This window comes from Xiphias gladius, chromosome 22 (assembly GCF_016859285.1).
Source record: "Xiphias gladius isolate SHS-SW01 ecotype Sanya breed wild chromosome 22, ASM1685928v1, whole genome shotgun sequence".
Lineage (NCBI taxonomy): Eukaryota > Metazoa > Chordata > Actinopteri > Istiophoriformes > Xiphiidae > Xiphias > Xiphias gladius.
In genome coordinates, this window is record NC_053421.1 from 13,136,412 (window position 1) to 13,158,605 (window position 22,194).

Consider the following 22,194-nt stretch of genomic DNA (forward strand, 5'->3'; position numbering starts at 1 on the left):
GCAAGCCCACAGGAGCTTCTGCTGCTGCCAAGCTATTGTTAGAACAGCAGCAGTAGCCCAGGGGATGGACTGACTCTGTCTCACTCCTCTCTCACTCCCTCGCATGCTTTCTCTCTTTCTGTCTCGTGTGCTCGCAGTCACTCTTTTTCACTTTGATCTCTCTTTCTATCCTTCTTTCTCTCATCTTTCGCATCTGTGTTTTCTCTTTTATCCATTTTCTCTTCTCTCTTAAACGTGCATCATTCTCTCTCTTCTCTTACTCTTTTCCGTTCATTCATTATAGAACGGGGATGTTTTATTAATTTTGTCCTCAACCTTGATTTCCTTTGTTATCTAACTACAGCCTCTAACTGCAGGCTCCTGCATGGAGCTCACTATTCTCCTGACCCATTTCTTTCAACTGTAGTCACTGCAATATGTCAGTCATAAAATTATATGTGACTATAAACAATGATGGCCCATCTGGATACTTCTGTGACACAGGAAACTGGCAAGTGTAACAGCAGGAATCTCATTATGCCGTATGGTATAACAAGGTTATGACGTTCATTTTGTTCACTGTTAGCAAAATATGAAACCACGTGTCAATGTGCCATCAGACAGTAACATAGTGAGTAGAAAGGGAATCTTTCAACTATAAGACTCTTGTTTCCAGCCCCTGTGTTGGCAGCCAGCCATCCTGCTGAAGTGACTTTGAGGAAAACACAGAATCTACCAGCTCTGTGGATGCTGTTCCGTTGCTGACATATACTTCCTTTTGATGATATACAACATATATATCAGATATTTTTACATTATCCCTGAAATAGATGTGGATCTTATCTGATCAGGAACCATTACTGTAAATGCCATTAGATTTTTTTTAGGGCCACTACAAAAATTGTATGTATTCAGGTTTGTGTATGCATCAGCTGTATGTATGAGTAGGCACGCTCCTTCTGTCTTTCTGCCTCAGACAGATATTGAATTTGGATGCTACAAGTTATTTTATTATGTGTTTTGTGTGTGTGTTGTTTGTGTGAGTATAAGTGAGTACTGTGGGGTTATTTATCCAGATTGTCTCTGTCATTCTCAGGTATGAGTTACGGATGCGTTACCTTCCTAAAGGTTACCTCAGCCATTTCTCTGAAGACAAACCTTCTCTGAACTACCTCTATCACCAGGTGAGACAACACAACAGGATCACAGAAAAAGAGGAAAGGTGTCCCCCTTGTGAAATACTTCTAAAATTAAAAAAAGTGTTTTAAACAATATATAATTTTTTTGAACCTGTTCTTTCATATATCATCTACTCTGTCATTTCCTCCATCACTTTTACGTCTATCAAGGCAGGAATACCTTGAAACAGATAAATAAAAAGATACCTAACTGATACTATACACCTCACTCTGCTCTTTATATAATTACTGCATAAGGATACAGATTTGACATTTAATGCATTTAACTATCAGTAAATTTTATCTTTACAGCAGTGTTGTTATAAAATGGTGGGCTACAATACTGTGTTTCTCCAGGTAAAGAGTGACTACATGCAACATATAGCAGATCAGGTGGATCAAGATGTTGCTTTGAAACTGGGCTGTTTGGAAATTAGGTAAGAAACACACACACACACACACACACACACACACACACACACACACACACACACACACACACACACACACACACACACACACACACACACACCACTGTTTGCTCAGAGATGTTTTCCAGAATGTCTGAACTAAAAATATGAATTATTACCATTTAATCCTGTTTGTACAAAGTATATCTCCTTCTCTCTGCGAATTATACAGGAGGTTCTTCAGAGAGATGCCAGGCAACGCCCTGGATAAGAAATCCAACTATGAACTTCTAGAGTAAGATTAATTTTATTTTGTCCACACTGTAAATCATATTACTTCTATTTTAAGTTTAATGTATGTTAACAAATTGTGTGAAGGTAAACTTCAACTACTGAAAGGTAAATGTTGTTATGATATTTGTCTTTCTAGGAAAGATGTTGGTCTGAGAAGGTTCTTCCCCAAAAGCCTGCTGGACTCTCTCAAGGTGAGGTTAAACCACTTTTAATGAAGAAACAGTCAGTGACTTTCATCTCTCTATCTGGCCAGGTTCTTCCAATCAAGTTCCCTTGCCTGATAATAGAAGTGATAGTGGCAGAAATTTCTTTGGGAATCCTAGTTGTGCTTAGTCGGCTGGATGAGCCAATGGCTGTTTGACCGAGCAGCCGGCTGACTGGCAGGGAGACCAACTTGATGACTGAATGGATGTCTGGCTAAATGTCTGATTATCTGATTTGTTGGAATTAAGTTAAACCTCCTGTTGTCACTCGCCATGTCAATTGTGTGTTGTGCATTTCCTGGCGCTGAACCAACTTGGACTGAACCCTCAGGAATGTTTTTTCATCCTTCTCCCCACTCTCTTTCAGGCAAAGACTCTTCGTAAGCAGATCCAACAGACCTTTAAGCAGTTCGCTAACCTCAATGATGAGCAGAGCATCCACAAGTTCTTTGAGATACTCTCTCCCATCTACCGCTTCGACAAGGAGTGCTTCAAATGTGCTTTAGGGGTAGGGCAACACTTAATTCACAGAGATGATGTTGCACGTAAATAGAAAAAGAATTAAAAAAAAAAAGAATATATAGAAAAAAGTTTATTCATGCATTATCAGTACCTGAAAATGTATTCAAAGCCAGGGGGGTGGAAGGTTGGAGCCTATTTAGCATGTAGAGGGAGAAAACGTGCATAAGGGAGTTTCATCTCTACTTTTAATGGCTTGCCACGACCCAAGGAGAGGTTAGCGATTGCAATTTCTGATTCATTCCACAGTCATGCTATGTGTCAGTACATGGTTTTTATTATACTATTCTCTACAGCACTCTACAGCAATGTATTATCAATGTCATTTACTGAAAAAAAAACAAGCCTCTCTCCTAGAGGGCATTTAATGTCAAAAGTAGTGAAAATAGAATAGAATATTCAATTTGTTCTCTGCTATCAATATCACATTTTTGCCAGTACTGTGTTTAGTTAATAAAGCAAATGATATGATGAAATATGACATCTATTTTAATGCTGTGTTTCTTCCACTATCTTTCTCTCTCTCTCTCTCTCTCTCCAGTCTAGTTGGGTAATATCAGTAGAGTTAGCTATCGGACCAGAGGAAGGAATAAGCTACCTCACAGATAAGGGCTCAACGGTGAATACACACACACACACACACACACACACACACACACACACACACACACAATATTTAACTTCTCTCATTCTGTAAATGTGTAACTGTTTCAAAATTTGCTTTCTTTCAAAAAAATGTAATCCTTTCAACACTACTTAATACTATGTGCTTTTGATAAAGATCACTGTAAGGACACAGTGGCAATCACCCATACTGCCCTCTACTGGTTCATCTCGCCTCTATGATAGACAGGTTTTCTTATCTTGTCTTCTCAGTGGCCCAAATTCAAATGAGTCTTAAAATGCCAGTGGCCTGGTAGTTTTAGTAACAAAACAGATATTATGAGTTACAAAAAAGCCAGATGTGTGATCAACTGTGCAGTTCTTGTGAAAACTGCACAGCTGCATGACGGAGGTGATCGCTGCAGTGACAGCTCAAAATACAGGAAACAGCTGCATACCCATAACTCCAGTGCTAAGACTGAGTTATTAAGTTCCACCTTTTATGAAGACAGACCCCCTGTCAAAATGTCAGCAATTTATTTAATCATTCATCTTTGCATGTAAATGAATCAGCGTTGTCCTGCATGGCCTTTATAAACATTTAAAAATTCACTCTTGATGACATTATCTTTCTAGTGCACAGTGTGAAAAGACTTGAAAAAATACAAATATGTGACTAACTGGTACAATGGAAAAAATATGTCGTGTGCATTCTGGCATGAATCATCTTCAGTTCTTTGTAAAGATCATTTTCACTGAGCTGAATAAACGGTACCAACATGTACAGTATGTTATAAGTTATTTTTAATATTTCCGTGTATATCTCTTTCTCCCTGCAGCCTACACACTTAGCTAACTTTAACCAGGTTCAGTCAATCCAGTACTCTGCTTTGGAAGAGAAGGACAGGAAAGGCATGCTGCAGCTCAATGTAGCGGGAGCTCCAGAGGTAAAAACACACACCCAAACCCCTTGCATACTATGTCATTGGCTTTTCCATTGTATGGTGTTTCTTTGAGAAACATTACTTTTTGCCTGGAGTTTGGATATTAAGTTTGGAGCAATACCTCAAGTTGTATCTAAATTTAATCACAAATTGCTGTTAAACAATTGATTCACATGGAGCTGAGGCATTTTAAATGAAATACAGTGCCTATATTCCCATCCATAACACATGTATTTCAAAATGACAGTGAGGCAAAACTGTGTCTTTTTTATTTTTGTTGGCTCGTAATGATATCAGACCCACCAAATTTTTAGCACTGCCTGATTTCATCCAATTGTTAAACAGAAAAATCTGTTTTTTTCATACGTAACAATTATGATATGGCTTCTGCTTGTTAAACACTGTATTTTAAGTGGTAGTACCACAGAAACTGAGGGAAAAACAGGAAGACATGTAGGGAAAGAGGGAAGTGGTACATGGGAGGGTGAAGGCGGGTGTTGCCATTTACGTTTGAGTGTCAGTGTGACTGTGTCTGTCGAGAGTGGGTGTGTGTTTGCGGGAGGCTATTTCTAGTGGTAACGCATGTGTGCATTCGTGCTAGTGTATCTGTGTAGGGTTTGTATGTGTAAAAATGTGTGTATATGTGCACTGGGGGAAAGACGTTATCAATAATAAAGCTCTCATTGTGTCTCGCTGTGAAGTAACTCTCTGTCCCACTCACACACTAATCCTTCTGTGTCCGCGCGTGCGTGTAGCCTCTCACAGTCACCACGGCATCACTGACTACAGCAGAAAACATGGCCGACTTGATTGACGGATACTGTCGACTCGTCTCCTCAGCTACTCACTCCTTCATCGTCAGAGTCCACAAAGGTAGGACATGGATCCACTCCTACATGTATTTTATGCTTGCTCTACACCCAAATCAATCTTGATATCACGGCATCTTTTGCTGTATTTTAGTGGTGCAGTTGTGTGGTATGATTGGGATAGTTTTGTATTATTTAGATGACAACTTGAAGCAAAGAAAAAAAAATTCCTAACATGTTTTACCTTATACCATAAATATTACTCAGGGCTGAAATTGCTGTCAGGTATATTTCCAACAGTAGTCAAGTCTGATCATGACTGGTGAGGCTTTATGCTTGTCACTTTGAATAACCGGCCTGAGTTTGGTTAGTCTTTTCTAAAAATAACCATAGCAGCAAAGACATGGTTACAGTGTTGTTGTAGCTCTAACATGAAGCCAGTCTGTTCTATTCTCTAATTCATGTGTTCATTTTATCTCTGCAGAGGGGGACAGAGCTCTGCCTTCTATACCCAAGTAAGTCAGCTGAATCTATTTACACTAATTGAGCACTATGAATTAAAAACAAGATGTCATTTTCCTGTGAGACATTAAAACTTTTTAAAACACACCGTCTCACCCGTGGGACGCTTTGGCCTCGGTAGCACTACTTCAGGTGTGTTTTTTCATCAGTACCATATTTAATATTCACACAACCCTGACAACTGATACATTTTTTGAAAGCTCTAAGTATCTTGATTCTATCTGTACAAAACATTTTAGGATCCCCATATCACTGCAACAGCTGTTGACACAGAATTCCTTCAGTCTTGTGGCTATGGGTTCAAAGTCTTTTCCATGCAAAATGTATAATTATAAGCCGTATATTCCTTTTTTTATGCCAAAAAATAGGTGAGGAAAAAAAATAACATTTCTACCATTTTTGTGCATCTGTAACTTTGGTCCAGTGTCTCTTATATTCATTCTGACTTTTTGGTCGTAAATCTTGCCTTTCAAACGAGACTAGGGTTATGACTGTAATCAAAAGGGTGGAAGAACAGTAACCTTTTTATTTTGGGTACATTATTTTCGGGCATGTGCACAGAGATGGGGGTGAGTGTAAAGGGGTTAAAGGGGTGCAGTCAGAGTTATAGTGAACCATAAGAAAACATCATCCACTCCATTCCCGTTTACCAGCACAACTTTGTTTGTAGTCTTTTTTTGGTTGTTATTCAGTGCTTTCACTCATTTTGATTTCTTTTGTTATTCGAATGGGAATGTTGCAAATAAAAGTTACCAACATCAAGCATGGCAGCTTTTATGATAAAAGTTTTAGTCTTTGAATTTCCCATATATTGAATATAATATTCTTTATAAGATATAGAAACTCTTCTGCGGTGTTGATTTTATAGTGTTTGACATTGTAAAGCAGCACACATGACAGGATGTGGGAGGATCCTTCATTACTTTGGTTCCACTACTATCTTCATAGCCGCAACTGGAGGGTCAGTCAGAATACATTGGATTAGATGTGAACCAAATCCCGAAAACAATTTTCTCATCTCTGGTGCAGAGTTTCAAATCATGAGAAGCGGATGGAAAAGCGGATGGACGGAGTACGGACCAGAGCTGTTTGTATCTCAGGTATAAACCGCTGTCTCGCTTTCTCCTTGCCTGCTGGTCTCTTTCTCCCCTGTCAGTTTGCCTCTCTGTCCGCTGCTCTAAATGTCATGAATGACAGTGAGTGCTAAGAATTAGATAAAGGGTTCATAGATATGTGTGTGTACCCTGTTTCCTCTATAAAGCCTCATCTGTGTGTGCAGTGAAGTGTCCTCGTCTCTCCAGATGTCTCCATGGAGAGCTTTAGTCACTGTCACTCTGTTTCTGCAATGACTGTCTACTGACCTCTGACAAACTCACAGTTACACAGAATTAAATGAAAATGACCTTGAAGTCATTACATAATATCTTTGCCTGTCTTATAACAGTAAAACTAATGGTTATCTCCTTTTTCTTCCTCTTGCTGCATGTGGCTTCCTCAGGTCATACTAGTGGCGATGGTAAACAACATTCTTTATATTAACCCTCATAAATCAGTAGCACAAGGGAATTCCTGTTGTGGTTCTACATTTAGTGTACTCTGTGTTTGTATAGTGTCTCTCCCTGTATCTGCCTGTAACTGTTTCTGCTGTATCCATGACTAAACCTGTTTTTTTCTTCAACTTGTTTCTCTGGAAAGAATGAACTTTCCATCCCTCCCCTTTCCTTGTGTCTGCGTCGCGGTCTCTCTCTCTCTCTCTCTCTCTCTCTCTCTCTCTCTCTCTCGTACTGTGCTGTCTCATTGCTTGTGTGCAGCTGTTCAGTAGTACATGAACATTTTGATTGTTGTGCATGTGTTTGGAGTCAGGTATGGTGACAGTTTTTTCGTAAGGTATTTCTGTCTGATGATGGTGTGTTTCTGTTACTATTGGTATTTTCTATTTTCACACCTTTCTTTTTTTTTTTTACTGTGAAGGTGTGTTCATGGAACTTATTTGTGTATGTGTGATATGGGAGGTGGTGGATGTAGAGACAAAGAATATAATTGCAGATATAAATTTTGGTAATACAAATCACTTTGTATCAATAACAGATCTTTTACTTTGTATTGTGTCAAGGAAGATAACCTGCAAGTTGTAATTTGAATGCTGTCCAGGGGTCTGCTTGTTATATCAGAGTGGAGTTTTAGATTTGACCTTGTTGTCAACTCTTTCTCTTTGATCTCTCTTTTTGTGTCAAAAACTGAGACTTAATGTTTCCTGGGACTTTTTCTTTCCATCTCACCTTGCTCTGGCTCTGCAGAAACAGACGACTATGCTGAGATCATAGATGAGGAGGACACCTACACCATGCCTTCAAGTAAGTGGACACACACATGCACATAAACATTGTAGGCTGCTTATGTGACAAGTGGAGAAAAAAAGTGTAAGGTGTTCAGACTTTTGCTTGTGATCGTGTAGAATAAAGTGTGTGCACGTTAGAATTTGTTTGTCTGTGTTTAGGCTTGGAGGTTGGTGGGGTGATAGAGCGAGGATTAAAGGTCTTTGGGAAACACGATTGTGTGTGGTGGTGCTGTATATGATCCATGTGTGTCTCTCTTTGTGCACTTGCAGTTAAGTTGGGTTTATTTTTTATCACAGCGTAACCCAATTTTGAAAGTATTAGACTTTGATCTAATGTGACTTGATCTTATCCTGAAATATTTTTTTGTGCGGGGGCTAGTAATTTTGTCCCAAAACCAGATAATAGATGATCCTAATAAAGTACATTTGTAGTCACATGCAAAGCCAGATTCACCTTTGACTAGCGTTTTATCACTATTTTCCCTCTGACATCAGTTTAGAGCTGAAGAAGTAAACCTGTCAAATTCAGACAGAGCATTTAGTTCTGCATTTGGTAATGTCTCAACTCATATTTGTTGATGTAAAGTGAAAATATCATCCACTTACCCCGTACCATGATCAACAGTATATTAATGAAGAACTGGACAGGTGGAACCCAGAAAGCCAGATCGACATTATTGTAAAGAAGAGCCAGGAAAATAACCTAAAATGTTGCAAATTAGCTTTTTTATTATTTCACCACACTCCACTATACAGGTGGATATAATGATATCAGGCCTACTTGTAAATCTATTGAGACTTCAGCTCTGAATAACAGGATGGCTGATGTTTGAATGAATCTACGTTTTCCATGGTCAGTGTAGCAATCTTATATAAAAGGGGAAGCCCTTGAACCACGTCTTATGTGTATATTTTTAGGCCGGCAAGCTATATTTGTTTTTGTAAGTTGTCACAAGATTGAAACTTCTTCAGACTGGATTGACATGTAGTGTTGCCACAATGTTTACATTACAATGAACAATTTTCAAATGACTCCTTGTCCCACTAATCGCTGCTGTATCACGTGTGTTCAATAGTTTTTCAATATGTTATTATTTCAGTTTTAGGCATCAGTGTTGAGGTTTCTCTGGCCTATAAACATCTATTCTCTGTTTCTGATAAACATCCCCCTGCATTATTACCTTAAAAAATGAGATTTGATTAAAATGTGAGGGCCCGCTGTGCTGCTGTTGCTGCTGAGTAGTGCCTGTTCACCACCTGTTAAGGACTGTTGTCCATATTAAGCTCATTGTAATGCTAAGTGGTGATGTTACATAGGCAACATTTACAGGCAGTGAAGATGGGCGATATCCTCTTCATCTAGAATGGGAAATGCAGCTGTGACAAAGTAAATGTGAATAACAAAGAGGGCCGTTGGGATAGTGGGAAAAAAAATCAACTAGTCCCATTTAAACTGCCTCAAAATGCTGTCAAAAGCACATGTTGTGCCATGCAACCAAATTCCAACATGGCTTTGCTTTTTGACCATTCATAAATGAGCGCTTTCACTTTATTCCTATGGATTTACAGGTCTAAACACACAAACGCATACAGAGTGCTAGATGTCCACACTGTAAATGACCAAAAACAAAAATCCTTACTATATCCATGCTGTTTACTAGCCTCTCACACATGTTGCATGACTTTCTCAAGTTTGTATATGACTGATTTAGTTAGAAATTATCTAGTTAGATCAATACAATGAAGTGGAGTACATAAGCTAGCGAAGGTCACATTTAGCCGTTCATGTCTCGACTCAGCACTTTCAGTGTCCGTCTGTTTTGGTTTTATTAAGTAGCGTGTTTCCAAGAATTCAGATGGGTACATTTGTTGTTGAAGTTGTGATTGCATTTTAAAACACTCCTTTTATGAATTGTTTACACTATCTAGTGGTGACCAGTGTTGTGTGTGTTTTGTTGATTTGTTTGCTCTTTGTGTATACACAACAAAATTTAACCTTCTTCAGACAAAACACACTAAAAAGCTTTAAATATTATAGAGCAAGTTATTTTACAAGATCAGGGACACTTTACTTAAACTGGCATATAGCACCTCTAACTTTGCTGCATCACTGTCACACCCACAATCATGGCAATTGTTAAAGTAACACTGACATAACTAATATAGACTGCAGTAACATTTTATGGCTCTCTGTACTCACAGCTAGTTATTTCTGTCTCCTATTACTAACCCATTTTCCCAGAATACTATGGACTAGATCAAGGTAAAGATTGGAACGTACCATAAGTCTGGTTATATTGTGATGGCTCTTTGATTTGGTGGTTGTTGTGATCTTTTTTTACTTTTGCTTGCGACTATAAAATAAAATTCTGAATTTATTTCTGTATCTGTACCCTGTTGATTTGACCCCCCCTCCCCATGGATGTTTGATGTGCTGTCAATTTTTGGCTAAACTGGTGGTAACTTCAGAATTGAGTCCCAGTTGTTGGCCATCGATCTTGTTGTGTATATTAAATGTTTAAGTGGGAAAAAAACGGTGGAACAAACTGTTTCCGGATGCATTCTTCTAAAAAATCAATAATAGCACAAGCAATCCACAGTTGTTGAAACCCATTTACTGCTCAGGGTAACAACAACATGGCAAGAGTTCAAAAACAAACATTTTTTAATATAATTTAACCAGGCATGTTCCTATTTACAACTTTGGCCTGGAGGAGGAAGTGCAGTGAGACTGAAGGGTTAAAATATATACAGTATATACATGTATAATATATACTGTAAACGCAAACCACTAACAAACAGGGTAGTCCAACTCCATTGTTTAACTATAGCGCTTGACTTTTAAATATCAGGTAACATGGGCGACATTTAGAGGCAAAGCATGCAAACAATAATTATGGCTTACTGTACATTTCTGTTACTGTATGTTGCAGCCCATTTCCACATGTAGTCCCAGGTGATTTATTGCCCAACATCATTGTCTCTAAAACTCGCACATGTACTGGACATTTTACATCAGTGATCATCATAAAAGAGAAGTCTGAGATTTGTCAAATGTAAACTGACATGTATTGTTTCATGTATGTTATATCCATTTGCTGGTTACATGGACAAAGTCAGGTCAACAGTGTCATGCCTTTCAGGCAGAGCAAGCTACCAGCCTCTCAACAGCCAACATTTCACAGACCTTTTGATTCCCGTTTTCTTAAAACTTAATATAAAAATGGTGCATTTTTACTACCCTCACTTGCCAAAATTACAGAAGAAAATTGACCGACTATAGTAACAAGTACAAATTCCTTTTAGACCAAGCAAAACAGGCCCTATATCAGCCTGTGAGCATTGAATCGCCACCGGTTATGTTTCACTATCATTCAATCAACCTGACTTTATCCGTATAACATCTGAATTAACATAGAAATTCATGTTCACATGTACATTAAGTGTTACTGGCTGTTGTTTGTCTGTACATGGCATGTCTGGCTGTGGTTTGCTGATGCTGTTGTTGCATGTTGTTGACATTGATCTGTGCTGATTTCTATAAAGCCAAGTTTGTCAGAGTAGGAGGTGAATTAACTTTATTAATCCAGAAATTCTGAATATTTTTTTAAAGTTATTTGTTATGTTTCAAATAAGAAATTAACAAGTGTGTTTGACACTGTGTGGTTGGTTCTGAAATGTTTCCAAAGTTCCATCTCCTTCAAACAGTAAATTTGTCACAATTGTATAAATTTGCTGGAAGATTTGTTTCAAACCATGACAGTCCACAGAATCAGTTGCAAGTTCTTTTGCAAATACAGGCAGATTTGTACCCTGCCCACTGTAAATCACTCTGACAAGCTTGGTGAATGAAGGCCTGACTAAGAAGTGTATATGTGGGCACGGATGTGTGTGTTTGATCTGAAGGTCTACTGTGTCTGTCCTCATTTGTGTGTCTGTATCTGTGTGCATTCATGTCTGTGTGGTTTGTGTATCTAGCACGGGACTATGAGATCCAGAGGGATCGTATTGAGTTGGGACGCTGCATAGGTGAGGGTCAGTTTGGAGATGTCCACCAAGGAGTCTACATCAGCACGGTATGTTGTCTCTCGTTCTCTTTCTCAAACTCACACACACTGTAAAATATACACTGTCATTATTTTATATTGCAAGGTAATTTGTTGTTTACTTTAAATCTTCTCAGTTTGGTTTTGATTTTCCTACTTTCTATTGAGCTATGAGCAGACAGTGAATATGCTGATATAGATGCCTCTGTTGTAATACTGATTATGTTGTTTTGCTGTGGTGTATCTGTTCATTACAGGAGAACCCGGCTCTTTCTGTGGCAGTGAAGACGTGTAAGAACTCAACGTCAGACAGCGTCAGGGAAAAGTTTCTCCAAGAAGCATGTAGGTTCCTCCTGTGGGTGCATTTGTCACATTACCTGACAAAAGTTACTCATTCTCAGCAGTTTGCAGAAGAGCTTTTATTAAAGAAAAACTTGCAAGCTTTGTTAACTGACTTTCGCTCCCCTCTTCTTTCTCTAAAGTGACCATGCGTCAGTTTGACCATCCTCACATTGTGAAGCTGATGGGAGTTATCACAGAAAATCCAGTCTGGATCATAATGGAGCTCTGCACACTTGGAGAGGTAGGAGACTGATGTGGAGTTGTATATGTGTATACAGTATCTGGTTGTTTACATGGGTGTGTAATAATTGTATAGCCAATACATAGAAACCTATGACTAATATGTATTCAATAATTGTTTTAAAAAATTGAATTTATGAGGTTATTTATGAGGTAATTTTTAAACTGGATTTTTAAAAATTATTAATTCAGAAGTCGGAACTATAAAAATACCATCTGCAGTTTAACTGTGTGCTTTTTAAATGATTTAAATTGTCTGTGGCACCTTGTAGCTGATTTTTGTTTTTAGTTAAATTTTTCCTCTTCTCTTTATATTAGTGAAGCTATCTAAGCTCTGCTGACTGTAAACTTTGGTGAACAGTGTCTTTTTCGTAGCATGAAACACAGAAAAACTAGGAACCCATGGGGACAAAATCCAGGGGAAAATCTGAATTTGATTTTTTTTTTTGTGTAAATTGAACATTTTTAGAGTTCCTTACTAAGTAAAGAAGAAAACATTTGTATAATGTTCCTGTAGTTCTGTTTGCATAGTTTGGTGATATCAGTTTTTTTATAATCATATTTTTAAGGCAAATCTTGGCTCACAATACAGCACACCTCATATGTAGCTTCAGAAAGTATTCAGACCTTTTCACTCTATGCACTCTTTATCGTGTTGTAGAATTAATTTTAAATGGTTGAAATCGCCATGTTTGCCCATCAATATACACTCAATAACCCATAATGATAAAGTGAAAAAATGTTTTTAGAAATTTTTGCAAATTTATTAAAAATTAAATACTGAAATCTCTCATTTTCAATAGTGTTTAGACCCTTTCCTGTGGCAAGCTAAGCTGTGGTCAGGTGAAGACTTTTTGCTTTAATTATCCTTGAGATGGATCTAACTTGAACTTGAACTGATTGGACATTGTTTAAAAATGCCATGCACACCCATGTATATAACGGCCCAAATTGCATGTCAATTACAAAATCCATGAAGTCCATGGAACTCTCTGTAGACCTCAGCGTTACAATTGTGCCTGGATGGCGAGCGGGGCGAGGGTATAAAACCATTTCAAAAGCTTTGAATGTTCCCACGAACACAGTAGCCTCAAAAATTGTGAAATGAGAGAAGTTTGTAACCACCCAGACTCTTTCTAGATTTGGCCATCTGGTCAAACTGAGTGAGTGGCCAAGAAGGGCGCTGGTCAGGGAGATGACCAAGAACCCAGCGGTCACTCTGACAGAGCTTCGGACAATAACTTGAAGCATACAGCCAAAACAATGCTGGAGTGGCTTTGAGACAAGTCTCTTGACTATCCTTAAGCGACTCAGCCAAAGTCCAAACTTAAACCTTATAAAACATGTGTGGCGAGACTTGAAGATGGCAGTTCAGACGCTTTCCATCCAATCTGACCGAACGTTAGAGGATCTGCCAGAAAGAACGAGAGAAACTGCCCAGCTCCAGGTGAGCAAAGCTTGTAGACGCTCAAAGTTGTAATTGCTGCCAAAGGTGCTTTCACAAATTACTGAAATGATGGGCAAAAATGGTAATTGTATCCATTTACAATGAAATCTACAACACAATAAAGTGTGAATAGGTGAAAGGGTCTGATTACTTTCTGAAGCCCCTGAAGGCAGCTGTATAGTGGACAGGAGGCAATATACTGCTCAGGTTAAATAAGGATAATGTCTTCACTAATTTCTCCTCCCATAGTTTTTTGTAGCCATGGTACAGCTTCTTTTATGGAACTGTTTAAGTGGCTATTGTTATTTTCATCAAGTGTTCCTCTCTCTCCTACCACTCTATCTCAATTTATCATCCTCTATTTCTCTTTGTAACATTCATTAATTTCCTAATTGCTTTTCCTGCTTTTTCTCTCCTTGTCTCTCTGTGTTTTTTTTTTTTTAATGGCTGTTGCTCTCTTGAACTGACATCTTTTTTTTTCCTCTCTCTCTCTGTTCTCCATAGTTACGGTCGTTTCTCCAGGTGAGGAAGTACAGTCTAGACCTGGCTACTCTCATCTTGTACTCCTACCAGCTCAGCACGGCACTGGCCTATCTGGAGAGCAAACGCTTTGTACACAGGTACACAGGAGGGCATCCTGAAACAGTATACCAGAATATTTATAAATTATAAAATTAGTGCTCCATTAAGTATTAGTAAGTTTAAATTATAATATAATATAATATATATATAATAATTTTTTAGGTAAAGTGTGTATTGCTAAGGGGCCAGAGCACCATAACATTTATAATAACATAGGGCAGTTGGATGTGAAAATATATTATTTTATGGCAAACAACCAGGGGCAGGTGTTGCCACCTACTGGTAGGAGCTTGACAATTTAACATATATATTCTCCTAAAAAACGGAGACATGTCCTGAAAAAAATACTGTCACAAACAAGTCTCATCTGGAAGGCTGAATTAGGGATACTAACCATCTTATCATGCTGTTCTTGCAGTAGTTACATGAGAGAAATAAATTATTACGTTACCTGAAGTCATGTCAAGTAGATTAACATGAATAAATGTCAAACTGTCTATGACTTCCTCTAACACTGGTTTTCTCCTCTTTAGGGACATTGCAGCACGGAACGTGTTGGTGTCTACAGTCGACTGTGTGAAACTGGGGGACTTCGGTCTGTCGCGATACATGGAAGATAGCTCTTATTACAAAGGTAACAGTTATACCTCCATACGCACAGGTTGCCCATAATAGCACACTCCACCATCTCCAATTTAAATTCCTCTGGAAGAAAGAGCCAACATATGGAAGAAAGAGCCAATATATTCATAGGACTCCTATGACCTGAACTGATCAGTTTAACACAGCTCTTCTGACCTCTGTTTTTCAGCATCTAAGGGTAAACTGCCTATTAAATGGATGGCTCCAGAATCCATCAACTTCAGACGGTTTACCACAGCCAGTGATGTCTGGATGTTTGGTGAGTTTAAGTCCTTGTTGTTTTCTTCCTTTCTTCATTTCCATGTCAGTTTCGCCCTGATGTTTTGTGCCGTAGCAATAGGTTTTTAACCTTTCACTCTCTTGCTTTTGCAGCATGTAAGAGTCAATAGGTGGCTGCCTCATGGTGACAGAGTTTGTTTATCTGTCCTTCCATAGGTGTCTGTATGTGGGAGATTCTAATGTACGGCATCAAGCCTTTCCAGGGTGTGAAGAACAACGATGTCATTGGCAGGATAGAAAACGGCGAGCGACTGGCGATGCCCCCTCAGTGTCCTCCTACTCTTTACAGCTTGATGACAAAGTGTTGGTCTTATGATCCCAGCAAGAGGCCGCGCTTCAATGAACTCAAAACACAACTGAGGTACTTAAGCGTGTGGTTTGAGAGTGTATGTGAGTCTCTTTTGTCTTGTCTTTTGAATGTTTTAATGAATCTCGGCACAGAGAAGGTTAAATTACCATTTTTATATATGCTTTACCTCTGCTGAAGAACTATAAAATTTATGCTTTCGGGGTTAAGATCTCTCGATGTTGTTTTGTCCATTTGATCTAGCCAGTTTTTGTTCTTCATAGTAAGTTATGGCTGTAATGCATTGAGTGAAATTAGCACAATAAATGATTTGCCTAGTGACAGAAAAGATCCAATGGCACATCAGGTCATTCTAACATCAGGTTAATTACATTTTCTCTTCATCTGAAAATTGAAAAATGAATGTCTTTACCTAGACAGCTTCTCAATGAACCACCTCTGTAACCCAGCCCATCTCAATTTCTACAGAACATGATACTAGTTTCAGTAAATGCATTATGGAGTTACACCGGTCAAAAGTTTGTGTTTTTATGTGTAGATGTAAGATTTTGATCATTCTGAACTCCACTGCATGTGTTTCTTTGCTATTTTCTGATTAGTAGTTTAGATAAAGGAATATTCCACAGTCATTGATGTTTTCTAGATGAACAGTTTTCTTACACCTTTCTAACAGCAGGTGTCACTGTCTGTCTGCATTAATGTGACATGATAAGTAGAGCAGGCAAAGAGTCACAGCAAATATTACACCTTTTAAAATTAAGAAACATAGTGTGTATTTGACTGCTGGTTCAAAATTAGAACAGAGCAAACCATTGTAAATGGATGGACCAGAAGAATAGATGAAATGCCTGTAGACAGTCAAATACAGGCAGAGAAGCAAAAAGACTGATTTTTTTTTTTTTTTTTTTTTTTTTCCCAACTGAGGTCACTTTTACACGTCTTCTTATTTTCATTGAGACGGCATTGAGTTTTGCAGCAGGAAGGTGCTTCTTGTTTGCTCTGATTTAATCCAGTTTAAAATACTACATGAATGTTTCATTTTTAATAAGGGACATGGAGTCAGCAGAGAAATAATTTCCTGTGTGGTAAGAGCATAGACAGAGCCATAGACATTGTATTAATGTCACTCGGAAACAATTCCGTGGAGATTTTATTAATATACTAAACATGCTTTGGATTTTTGGATATGACAACAGTAACTGTATGTGAAGTATTAAATTTTGACAATACCTACTCTGCAGCAGTGTCATATACAGTTTAGTCTATAACTAGTTGGGACAGTAATATCTTTTTCATTGTTTTGGCTCTACTCCAGCACACTGGAACTCAAAAGAAATAATGACTAGGGGTTTAAGGTGCTTACTTTCAGCTATAAGGGTTTTTGGTAATGTTTCCTTCTAATATGGGTGAACAATGTAGGACACCTAACACTTTTTCCTCTTCGGATATACAGTATGTAACACAACTGACGTGAGCTTCTTCGTGGTTCATCCGAAATTGATGTAAAGAACCTCAAATTAAACCAGAAAGTTAGCACTTTTCAACCTCATTGGTGTTTTTTTTTTTTTTTTTTAATCCAATGTGCAGGAGTACGGAGCCCAAACAAAACTGAACTAATTCTGTTTGGGCTGATGACATTACAATCGGCATAGTAACAGAGATGTGATGATGACCGAGAGAGATTCATTGAGACGTCTTCGTCATGCCATGCTTCCTTTTTAAATGATAAATCACTGCCTTGTTTCTAGCTTTGTCTGGAGACAGATTTGCAAAGAGATAGATTTTATCTGTCAAGAAACAATATCCTAGGCATGTTGTGATCGGATAAGTCAGAGCTAGACAACAGTGTTGGTTATTCAAAAACTTGCTGAGTAAGCCCCAGAGTATTGCATTATTGTGATATTTCCCTTTGAACAGGAAGGGCCCAACCTATTCATTAGTCATGTAATGTCACACTACTAACTGGGCAAGACAGTTTAAAAAAAAAGTTTTATCAAAGAGACTGAGAGCTTCACCCACAAGACATCAGGTGGGAGGAGAGGGAAAAAAAAGATGATATCTGTACGCAAAGTAAAAAAAGAGATTGACTCCATAAACCCAACAGATTTTATGATTTATGTCTGCCATTGTAGGGTCACAAAATGTGATTATAGTTAATCCTAATCATAGGATGCTAACAGCAAATTGACAACACCAGCACTCAGATCAATAATTATCCCCAATAATAATTTTCCCCAACAAACATGCAAAAATGCAGGTACGCCAACAAGTTAAAGTTTGCTGTTAAAGATATGTTCAGGCGTGATGATGCTTGATAAGACCTTTTGCTCTGCTTCGTGTAATCAAATCAGGATTCCTGTTAGGACAGAGATACAGTATTTGCTTGAATCTAAGACCCTCCTTCTGACAACCAGTCAAACTAAAGTGGTTGAAGTAATATTTTTAATATCTGGAATGCAGAATTGAACGAGTTAACAGTAGTTCTTTTACATCAAGGCCCATTGACATTTTCTTTTTTCTTTTTGGTATACAGTACGGATAGAGCTTTTCCCGGCCTCCATGACACAACAATTCTTAATCATTCAGACATGAACAGACCTGTAGTTTTTTGGAAGTGATGTTTCAGCATCGCCTCTGATGACAAGATAGATCATAATAACAGGAGTAGTGGTGGTGATGGTAACAACTGAACTAGAGTGTGAGTTTTAGATGGCTGCTGTAAAAGTATAACTAGCAGAGTGCAAACTGAAACTCAACAGTGGAAACAGCTGATTACACTTAATCATGACATAGGTTTTACATGAATAGCACATTAGTTAAGATCAGCATCACATAAGTATATTAACCTCAAAAGATTTCCACAATATTTACTATCTTACAGGATATCTTGAAGATTTGAAATGACAGAATATTTCCAGATTTTTACATGTTTTCATAAAGCACTGCATTTGCTCATCATTCAAAACTGAATAAGATATATTGTGTATACTTGTGTCATTTTTTTACATTTTACTTCACAATGTTAATGTTGAGGCTTCTACTCACAAGCTCATATACACAAGTAGAAGAATACAAGTTTCAGGAACACAGCAAGATGCCATCATTGTTTCCTTCAACATGCACTTTCTCACTCTCTCTTCTTCTCTTTCTCTCTCACACACACAGAAACAGGAAAATAAGAGTGCATATTTAAGTCCTGTGGTTTTACGAGTTTGCTTAAAACCAGCATGACTCACACCTTAAATTCCACCCTGATTCCTCTTCCAATTTTCTCAATGTCAGCTTTCCTCTCCTGCCACCCGATTCCACTCCCCTTTTCAAACTCTACCTTATGTGCTCTCTTTTGTTATCCTCTGCTCCTGAACTCTTTCACCTTTTCACTGTGTCCTCCTCATCTCACTTTCTTATTGTGGTTCCAAATGAGTTACAGGCCTCCACATCATCGAGGTCCGTTTGACAGATGTATACAGTATGTTTGAATTTGTATGTTTTAATGGGCTGAAAACCCAGTGTGGAAAAGTACATGTGAACTGCATTTGGGTGCTAAGCTGACAAAATTAAGAACATTTATTCTAATTGAATATGATATCTTGGCATGAAGAAATAGCGAGGAATCCTTAATGTGCCTCATCCAGTGTCTTGGAAACCGAGTCAATATTGACCATGTTCACTGTGGTCTCTGGCTATTAATAGGAGAAATTCATGCCATATAAGGTTATACAGTTTGGTTTACTTTTGGTCTGGCCAGCTTTTATATCATAATATCAATTATAGGTTTCTCCTGCCAAATATGCGGCTCTTAGCTACTACTACAGTTTTCCTAGACGGCAGACCAACGTGTGTGTGTGTGTGTATGTGTGTGTGTGTGTGTGTGTGTGTGTGTGTGTGTGTGTGTGTGTGTGTGTGTGTGTGTGTGTGTGTGTGTGTGTGTGTTTACACAGTGGGCAGCTGCCAGGAGCTACAGCTTTCCAACAGAGAGAGAATATACAGAGAGAATGAAAGAAGGAAAGGAAAAAGCAAGCACAACCAGTGTAGCTCTGTACTCCCATGGTCAAAGGTAGCTCCTAATTCTCAGATCTTATTATCCTGATAGTGAAATCTATGTGTCGTGATGTACCGAAGCTAGCGAAGCCTAATGGGGTTTTGCTTAGCTGCAACAGAACATATTTGTGTCATCCTGCCAGAAGAAGTAACTTTTATCTGTTCAGGTTTGCAGTTATTCATGTTAACCTTCAGTAGCGTATCAGCGCTGAGTGCTGTTGGCCCAACATCATTTTAGTGGCAAGGATATTCTCCTAAAAGGGCTTGCCTGGAAATACTCTGGTGCTATCGGAGAGGCCTTTTCTAAAGGTAACGTATGGTCCCTCCTGTCTCGTTTGGCTTTTCTACATGTTGTGGTATCAGCCTGTGATATTGTGAATAGTTTATTTCCCTTTTAAACAACTGCAAGTGTGCTGCATTCAGTGGATGCCACAGAACCTGTGTGTTCAAAGCTGTTTTTGAGCAGCCATTTTTTATGCCTCTTAAACATAATTCATAGTTGGTTTTTTGCCTTTCCTCTACTGATCCTCAAGAGGAAATTTTGTCTGTTTGCATGTCCTACTTAAAGGATGGGTTCTCATTTTATCAAGTCTGTCTTAAAATAATATTCACATAGCCAAATTTACATTGCAACAGTTATTGGTCTCTGAAATCGTTCCTCCTGTCCATAGTGGTTGTAAAAAGTTATTTCAATGTCACTGATGAAAAGTCCGAATATGAGGATTCAGCAGGCCAAGTTAGATAATTCAAGTGGGAATCTTCCAAAGCTAAAGTTGTTTGTTTACAAGGACAGTGTTTCCTTGCAGCGATGGGATACACGGAGAAAGAGTCTTTTATCCTTTTAACAAGAATGTCTGAGGTCTATGCTGGAGTACAGGATGGCACATGCCAAGCTGGAAGGAATTGGGAATGTCTTGCTCGAGAGCACTTCAGCAGGGTGAATGCTTGCTGCCAATAGTTTCAGCCTGATTTAAAGCTACCCTGCTTCCTTTTGATTAGTAGTGCTGTAGACTTAAATGTGAAGCTGGTTTTTCAGTTGCATCTTTTAAACTCATGGTAGAGACTGATGTATTTTTTTTATGACATGCATAAAATTATTTATTATTAAATTTACCTCAGCTAATGAATTATTACAATGTTGTATCCCATTTTTTCAAAAGCAAGAAAAAAACTATTTTTTCTGTCTTTTTTTTGGTCCCCCATTATGGAATCGGGGAACAGACTGCCCTCTCCTCATTCCGATCACCCGAGCCCTTGTCCTTATGGTCTAATATCTCATCTTCTGGTATTGAATAATGTTATCTCATAAAACCATATTTCTTATACCTTCATAATGCTTCATTTGGGATTAATGTATGAGTGATAGAAACTAGTTTACATCTCAGTGCACTGCTCAGTGGTCATCAGTAGCACTTATACCGGGCAGCTAACAGGTGAGAACTACATGAGAGTGAAGCAGGACGTTGCTGAAAAGTCCAAGATGGTGCAGTCAGCCCAGCCTGAGTAAATAAACTCAACAGCCCTTGTTATTCCAGGTGGCGGCGTTGTGTAGGTGGGGGAGGAGACAGTCAGTGTTGATGTTGCCAGGTGCTGATGTTATCATCATCATAGGTATACATACATGATGTCATGTACTGTTAAACTATGAGGCAAGTTTTGCAGATGCATTGATGACTGGTTCCACATAACTCCATTTGTCATTTCCTGGCATTTTAGATAGAAATTAAGTAACAAGGCCAAAGACAAAGTTGCAATTCAGTTATGCTGTTTAAAAACACTGCGATTCATGAGATTAGTACAATTTTAGTACAAAGACTTTTCCAGAAGAAGAGGTGTGAAACACATTTACAGGATTTGTCTCATAGGTCTGAACAAGGCACAGAAAAAAAAACTTAAGTAAGAGAAAATAGAAGTGAAAAAATGAGTCTCTAACCTAAAAAGTAAGAATAAATTAAACTTCAAACTGATAATTTAATCATTATGACTTTTTTGCCATCACTGCTGGCTGAGTAAAGTAAAAAATAATAGACTGGGTCTACTTTCAATGTACAGTGTTCATCCAGACAGTTTACATTGGTATGAACATAAAACAGATACTACCAATAGCAGCCAGTGATTTATCTAGAGAGCAATGAACACATAAGATACAAATTAAGATGAACACTTATTTTAAAAACATAACTAAGCTGAAACAGCCAAACTCATTTAAGAAAATTAAAAATAAAATGTCAAATGGTTATCAGTTAACAATGGATACGAATATTAAAATTAAATAAATGAAATTAATTTTTACCGGTTATTTTAGAGGAATAATGTTATTTCAGTACTGATATTGTTGTACAAATGTATGTGAATGCGTGTTGTGATGGAAAACAAGGACTAAACCTGACAGGAGACTAACTTGGACAGGTGCAAGGACACACACACACACACGCACGCACACACAAACACGGCAGGAGACAACAGAAC

The 22,194-nt window shown here is 38.2% G+C and overlaps 1 protein-coding gene across 4 annotated transcripts in view; it reads left to right on the plus strand.

Annotated features, from left to right (window-relative positions):
* The window catches only part of LOC120784342 (focal adhesion kinase 1-like), a 69,040-nt gene that overhangs the window by 23,668 nt on the left and 23,178 nt on the right, over window positions 1-22,194 (plus strand). For 3 of the 4 annotated variants that reach the window (XM_040118077.1, XM_040118078.1, XM_040118079.1), the window contains 19 exons: window positions 1,076-1,163; window positions 1,515-1,594; window positions 1,800-1,862; window positions 1,998-2,052; window positions 2,432-2,572; window positions 3,125-3,202; window positions 4,026-4,133; window positions 4,886-5,003; window positions 5,424-5,454; window positions 6,491-6,561; window positions 6,960-6,977; window positions 7,759-7,815; window positions 11,778-11,875; window positions 12,103-12,187; window positions 12,328-12,428; window positions 14,379-14,494; window positions 14,990-15,090; window positions 15,268-15,357; window positions 15,534-15,738. In XM_040118077.1, coding sequence (XP_039974011.1) covers window positions 1,076-1,163; window positions 1,515-1,594; window positions 1,800-1,862; window positions 1,998-2,052; window positions 2,432-2,572; window positions 3,125-3,202; window positions 4,026-4,133; window positions 4,886-5,003; window positions 5,424-5,454; window positions 6,491-6,561; window positions 6,960-6,977; window positions 7,759-7,815; window positions 11,778-11,875; window positions 12,103-12,187; window positions 12,328-12,428; window positions 14,379-14,494; window positions 14,990-15,090; window positions 15,268-15,357; window positions 15,534-15,738 — 1,704 coding nt within the window. The remainder of the gene's footprint in view (window positions 1-1,075; window positions 1,164-1,514; window positions 1,595-1,799; window positions 1,863-1,997; window positions 2,053-2,431; window positions 2,573-3,124; window positions 3,203-4,025; window positions 4,134-4,885; window positions 5,004-5,423; window positions 5,455-6,490; window positions 6,562-6,959; window positions 6,978-7,758; window positions 7,816-11,777; window positions 11,876-12,102; window positions 12,188-12,327; window positions 12,429-14,378; window positions 14,495-14,989; window positions 15,091-15,267; window positions 15,358-15,533; window positions 15,739-22,194) is intronic. The other variant, XM_040118080.1, reaches the window with a different exon arrangement.